This window comes from Trachymyrmex septentrionalis, unplaced genomic scaffold, assembly GCF_001594115.1.
Source record: "Trachymyrmex septentrionalis isolate Tsep2-gDNA-1 unplaced genomic scaffold, Tsep1.0 scaffold60, whole genome shotgun sequence".
In the NCBI taxonomy this organism is placed as follows: domain Eukaryota; kingdom Metazoa; phylum Arthropoda; class Insecta; order Hymenoptera; family Formicidae; genus Trachymyrmex; species Trachymyrmex septentrionalis.
Window position 1 is genome coordinate 1,427,633 of NW_017305779.1, and position 6,713 is coordinate 1,434,345.

At 36.3% G+C, this 6,713-nt stretch overlaps 1 protein-coding gene across 1 annotated transcript in view; it reads left to right on the forward strand.

Annotated features, from left to right (window-relative positions):
- Positions 1-837, forward strand: part of LOC108752474 — a 4,408-nt gene extending 3,571 nt beyond the window's left edge. The window contains exon 4 of the mRNA XM_018493309.1: positions 617-837. Coding sequence (XP_018348811.1) covers positions 617-703 — 87 coding nt within the window. The 3' untranslated portion in view covers positions 704-837. The remainder of the gene's footprint in view (positions 1-616) is intronic.
- The last annotated feature ends 5,876 nt before the right edge of the window (positions 838-6,713 follow it).

Here is a 6,713-nt window from a genome sequence, read left to right on the forward strand (position 1 = left end):
TTAAGCGAGACTGGCTGCGGTCGATTTGACGCTGAAAGCATTGGATTTGGACGTTTAGACGTTCGAACGCGTTGTAAGCTTTATTCTATCTTTCGCATTCATTACATACGGAAAGGAGATATAATGAAACTTACAACGCATAAGCGTCCAAGCCAAAACAACCACAGTCTGTGGCTGTTTTCCACAAGGAATATACAGATGATACAGTATAACACTGTATTCAATACAAAATGTTTCAACTATGACATGGTGTTACTCTGCTCGAATGTAAAGCTATAAGTACAATATGTTAGTGTTATCAATTTTTTAAAAAGTTATTTAGTAGCCATGCTTATTTTGTAATAAAATTGCAATCCTGAAAGAATTTTATAATTTAAGTCTATACATTAAAATCATAAGTCTATAATAGATACGCTAATATTTGTAAAAATAAGAATGGAAGACTATAATGCACTCGAGTGTTATGCTATGAAACTAAACTGCCAACAATTATTTTACACGGTGTATTTTATGTTGTAACACAATGTGACGTAGCGTGCCCGAGCTGGAAAACAGCCTGTAACTGTACGAAAATGATCAGGAATCTTTATATATGTCTAAATCTATTCTTTGGCAGGTCCAAAAAAGTCACGGTGTTCTGTACATTCCGTTCGATGGGAAGGAAATACCATGCAGAGAGTATGAAGTCTTGGTGCAATGTTAAATTTTATTTATAATTATTTGGTTATAGAAACACTTTCACTTGAAATCGTCGTGATTGACAAATAACGGACGGTTTATAATTGTAGGAGAAATTATTTCTATATAAGTATATATTTTAGGATTAAACATATTGTACGTTGTGTTACAAATATGTGTGATTAAAACATTTTGTTTAATGCTGTTATTTTATTCTTTATTTAATTACTTAATGTAAAATACATTTATAGGAAACAAAACAGTAATAAACAATACCGTAAATGTTTACTTATGAGGCTTTCTTGAAGTTAGATTAAAATTTTACAAAGTTGGCGGCGGAGAGTCGTGAGTTCTTATCTACCCTCGTTTAAGTTCTATTAGCATGCAGAGAAAGTAATTTATCGACGCTTAAGTTAATACGAAAAGAAAGAACATAACAGACTAAGCCAGGCTAATTTATATCGGCAATGGCGTCGCCATTTGCACCCCCTTTTATAATTTGTGATTACGGAGCGTTATGGCCTAATCGCGATTCGTCATGTCATTTGGGTCTTTGGATTTTATTTTCTACGCTTACGATGCGAGATGCTGTCACGAGCATCAAATGATTCAGCGGTACGTAAAGCATGAGTCAGAAAATGCTGTAGTTCTCTGGAATTTTACAACAAGCTATTTCCCATTACGTACAAATCTTACGTTCTGTAATTTTCAATGGAAAAACGAAGACAAATATTAACGTCCAGTAAACTCTGACTTATTTTATCTACAAGATAAGACGAAGGTTATGAAAGTTTGAAAAAAAAAACAGGAAATAAACTATAATGTAAATAACTATAATATAAATAACTTATATTAATCTAGTTTTTTATGATGTACGTTGATAAATCGAGATTAAATAAAATACAAAGTGACTCACAAAAAAGTAATTCTAAATGTCAATATCAAAAGTTTCATCAATCAGAATAAATTTCTAGTGAAGATCTCATCGTCAGAACAATTATATACTTTATTATAATTGTATACTGTTGTTAGTGAAGATTATTTTCAGCAATTTTTACTTTAATGTAACAATTTAATACGCGTGTCTTTAATTTTAATAAAAGCACATTTATTAACGTTAAAACCGAGATACTTTCTCTTAGATTTTACAATTTCCTACTCGAGTCAATTACCATACGCATTTACTTAATCGTGGGGGTACACACGGAGTGGCTGCCTGTTTTCTTTATCGGTAGCGATTCAATTTTCACGCTCCTCAGCTAGAAGCCGCGCTCAAGATAAATCCCAGATGCAAATAATTAAATAAATATTGCCGACTGCGCGAGGGAAACGGAATTGAAAGCGTAAGCCGCCGTGACGCAACCAGTGGTCGTTTTCTGCCGCTCACCCGATAGATACTAAGCACGTGGCCGTTGCGGCATTATATTCCCATGGTTGGCACGTGGCCGTTCGCTTCTTCATTTCCACGTCTTCCTCTTTCTCCCCTTTGTTCCTCATTCCCCTCATTATTCCGGGCGGAATTGTTACTGGGGATTGCGCTACTTAATATTTTGATCGAGGAAAAGTGCGCGTTTGCGCAAGGGCGAGGGACAAGAGGAGGAGGAAGAGGCTTGCCCACGTGCAACCGATCGTCCCCTTTTGATTAATTTTAGCTCGGATCGACTGACATGAACGAGTACGACGCGATGCTCGACAAAAGAGCCCGGGGGCGAGCACGAGCGAGGAGGGGCTAAATAAAAAAAATAGCAACAGCTGGCAGAGGGACCAGAATCGGGCGGACAATGCTGCTTAGGTTGAGGGCGAACCACCCTTCTGATCGCCGAGTCGCCGACGCGAGTCCATTGACACGCGCGCAATCATCCTCGCGTAGTATGCGCGTTACGCCATAATTGACAATCTGGATGAGCGAAAGGGGAACGACGTTCATTAAGCTGAGGAGGACGAGTCCAACTCGGCTGAACAGGATTTTCAAATGATGAGAACGATAATACGAGATTATTGTTAGTTCTTAATTCTGAAGCTGGGGGAATTTGATAATGAGATTTTTTTTTAAACGAGAATCAAACGACGTTTTGCGCGATTGTCGCATTTCAAATGTCGAGCTCATAAGTTTGATATAAAACATTTCGAAGAACATATATCTTGTTGACGTTTTCCGGCAAAGACACAGTGTGAATCATTACATTCTTATTATTTATCAACATTAAACATGGATGAAATAATTCGTTGTGTTACACTGTGTCCTTGCTGGAAAACGTCTTACATCCGGATTTACAAATATTGATAAATCGTCGAAACCGACATTTCCCGAGATAAAAAGATTCCTTCATCCAAGTTTGCCTTTTGCGTTATCGCATCAGTTTCCACGATATCGATATGTGAATGTAAGTAAATAGTGACTTACATTACGAAATAAAAGATTTTATATCGATCGTTTTCACGTCTGTCTACAATTTTCATCGTTTCCTCTATCGTACCTCCGTCGCACTCGATTGGGTCTTTTCTTTCTTGTTTTTTATTTTTTTTATTTTTTTTTATTTACGTCTGCGGTCCGGAAATCGCTGGCGCTCGCATCGATATACCGACTCGATAAATCCGCGCTTATTGCCGTTTACGTCAATTGTATCGTCGAAGCGCAACAACGGAAAATCATTACAAAAGTATCCACTCATAATATTGCTGTTATTCGATATGTGCGTTGAAGAGAGTATGCAAAGATTGGTCCAAAAATGTTATACTAAATAGATTTTCATGTAACTTTTATCAAATATTTTACTTATCATAGAATCATACTGATACAAAAATTTTATATAGCAAATCAATAAAATAAGTGAAACCTGATAGATCATTCTATTTTTCGAAATTTGGAAAAAAGCTAAAAGATTCGCAGACCATTTGAATGAGAGAATGCATTGCGAAATTCACAAAATTAGAAGATTCGATAGAGAAATATATATAGCATATAAATTAATGTTTATATTTTAAACAAACCATATACAATACATAGAAAAGTTATGTTTATAATACCCTATTTTTATTGAATAATTTATTTTAATTGTTTATTTATTTTTTATTTTCATTATTAAAAACTAAAATTTAAAAAATAATAACAAAAAAAATCTAAATTTTTCTATAGTACTTTAAGTACCAAAATGAACTTAAGTATCAAAATGATTATGCAAAGTGCCATTGCGATTCACCGATTAATTACAAAGATTTAGAACAAATAAATATTTTATATATTTACTGGACAACTGACTTTTGTATCGCAATGTAAACACACAAATCATTTTGAATATTTAAAGTATTTGTATAAAAATATTAAGATTTTTGTCATTTTGTTTATAATACATTTCTATCATTTCTATTAGAGAAAACACAGATTAAAAAAATATTATTTCTTATTAAAATAACTTTTGATACTTTTGGTAAACTGCCACTAAAAATTTATTGTATTACTTTTAAATTGAGAATTATTTGTAATTTCTTTTAATTTTTTTTTTATTATTTATTTATCTATCGTAATATCTATTGTATCTCTTAAAGTTGCTGAAAAGAATGGAATATTATCCGAAAGGCGGAACAGCCTTTATCCCAAGTCGCCATATTGGTCCTTCTGATCATTTCTACATAAAATCTTTTCACCAATATTCTATGACCCAGTATAACGTTTGATAGAAGTTTCATGAAAATCTATTCAATTTAACATTTTAGACCGATCTTTTCACTCCAATTCACTGATATTCTTCCTTACAATTTATGTCTTCAATATATTTTCAAAACGTATATGTTTCGTCGATCTTTTTGGTAAAAAAAGAATCAGTTTTTTAGTTGATATAGTTACAAAATAAAAATCGGAATTTGTTTCTGTAAATCACAATCCCTTGAAAAAAATGGGATTAATATTTTGATGGAAGAAATATCAGCGCGTTTGATCCAATTTGTTCATATCAAGTTTTGTACATCGAATGTACTGTCGCGAGTGCAACACTCATTTTATTTGGGTAAACACATTTTTTGGAAGCTACATCGGGTCACTCGTAGAGATGAATCCATCCACGCATATGGCGCGGAAGATACGACAAGCAAAACCAGAATCGGGATCCGGGTTCGAGAGCAGAGAGGGAGAGAGAGAGAACAGCTGCTCCCCCCGCTGCGTCGAGAGCACAGCGGCAGCTGCTGTTTAGTATTGAGAATCCGCCGATTCCATGATAGGGTGAGTCTATAGTCGAAACGATATGTAAGTATGAAACTGCAATCGCGACTGGTTCCAACAATAAAATTCCGTTTTATTGAGTCGAACGTTGAAGAAATTGTAACTAAAAGAATAACACACATTGCCTTTCTTTCTCTTCTTAATTTTAATATGCATCAGTATATTTGTTTTATTTTACTTTACATCCATTTTACTCTTATAGTTACTCATATCTTCTCCTTTCTATTTAATCTTTATCATTTATTTACCGTCTCTCATAACTCGCTTTCTCTCAAGTTTTAATTTATTTTGCATGTTCTTAGACAGCTTGCCACAGAATTTCAAATAATCCTATCGCCATATCTCTCTCTCTCTCTCTCTCTCTCTCTCTCTCTCTCTCTCTCTCTCTCTATCCCCCCTTCTCTATCTCTCATGTTTATTAGTTCTGTGCCACAAACAATTATAAATTTTTTTGGAAAATATATTCTTATCATATCATAATTCTTATTTCACTATGCAATGTTTCCTACGTGAATAATCAAATTGGAGTTCTATACAGCTATTTTCCAAGTACACAAAGTATTAGATGCGTATAACTTCTCTTTTTTTATAATCTTGCTGTATAGTAATCACATAATCGCAGTATTAAACGATTAAATAAACATTTTAGAACAAAAGAATGTTGAACGCCAAATCAAATTCAGACGCATTTCGAATATATGGTCCGTTCCTGGTACTTCTTCAAACAAATGTGGAAGTCAATTTTCTGAAAATCCTGACGTACTGTTGGTTCGAGTGCTTTCCGTTGCTCTCTGTTTTAATCTGATTATATGGCACTGTGCCGATACTAATCAATTTAAACGACAGAGCGTTTCCCATTTACGGGGTCGGCGAGGCAAACGTGTGCTGAACGACAGCTCGTTTCGCGTGCTTAACGTACATCCATTATTCGCGGTCCATGCGAGTGAGCTTTTCACTGTTGTCTGCAACAGGCACGTGCGCGCGGTGCGCATTGCAGGATGATAACGGGATTCACGCTCTCTCGCGCGATGCGCGATACGCGCTTGTAGCTCCCATTCCCGGGGTTTTCAGAACGAGCTTTTTTCCTCATCGCGCGATAATCGTCAAGTTGGCACGGGCCCAACCACATACCAACAGGTTAGCGCTCGAGGGCTACAGGGAACAACCCGCGTGCAAGGGGGGCCCCTCCGACGGTTATGGGGGTCACACAGGGTAGTCCTCGCGATTTCGCGGGTCCTCTCCCCTTCGTCCTTTCTCGCTCGTGCCGCCCTTCCCGTCTGCAGCTGCGCCGCAAACGCGAGCCCCAACACCATCTGCCATTATAGAGGCTGCACGCGTGCACACGCGTCTCGTCCAAGCCCCCCTGGTTCACCCCCCTCCCCCTCCCCCAGCCATGTAATGGCCTCGTAACAATACGGAATGTACTATAAGGTCTCGATTGCCCTCGTGAGGACGGTTTCTCCCGTTCGGAGTTATAAAGAAATATCATCCGAGCGTGTGTTGTACGTGCGATTACTGTAATTGTAGTTCATTTCCAATCATTTATTGGTGCGAATAATAGCGACAATGAGAAATGCGAGTAAATGAAGTGATGAGAATTGCTTGAGATTAATCACGCTTGTGTTCATTGAATAAATTGGAAAAATTGATAATATTTTTTTCACTAATGTGTATATGGTGATATAGCTATAAATAATTTTTCTCTGCTCGATCGGTAATAATATTGTTGAACTTTAACAGCAATTCGATTATAAAAATTTAATTTAGCATCAGAACTAAAACTGCAACGCGCCAGCAAGTATGATAGAGTCGCTGGACA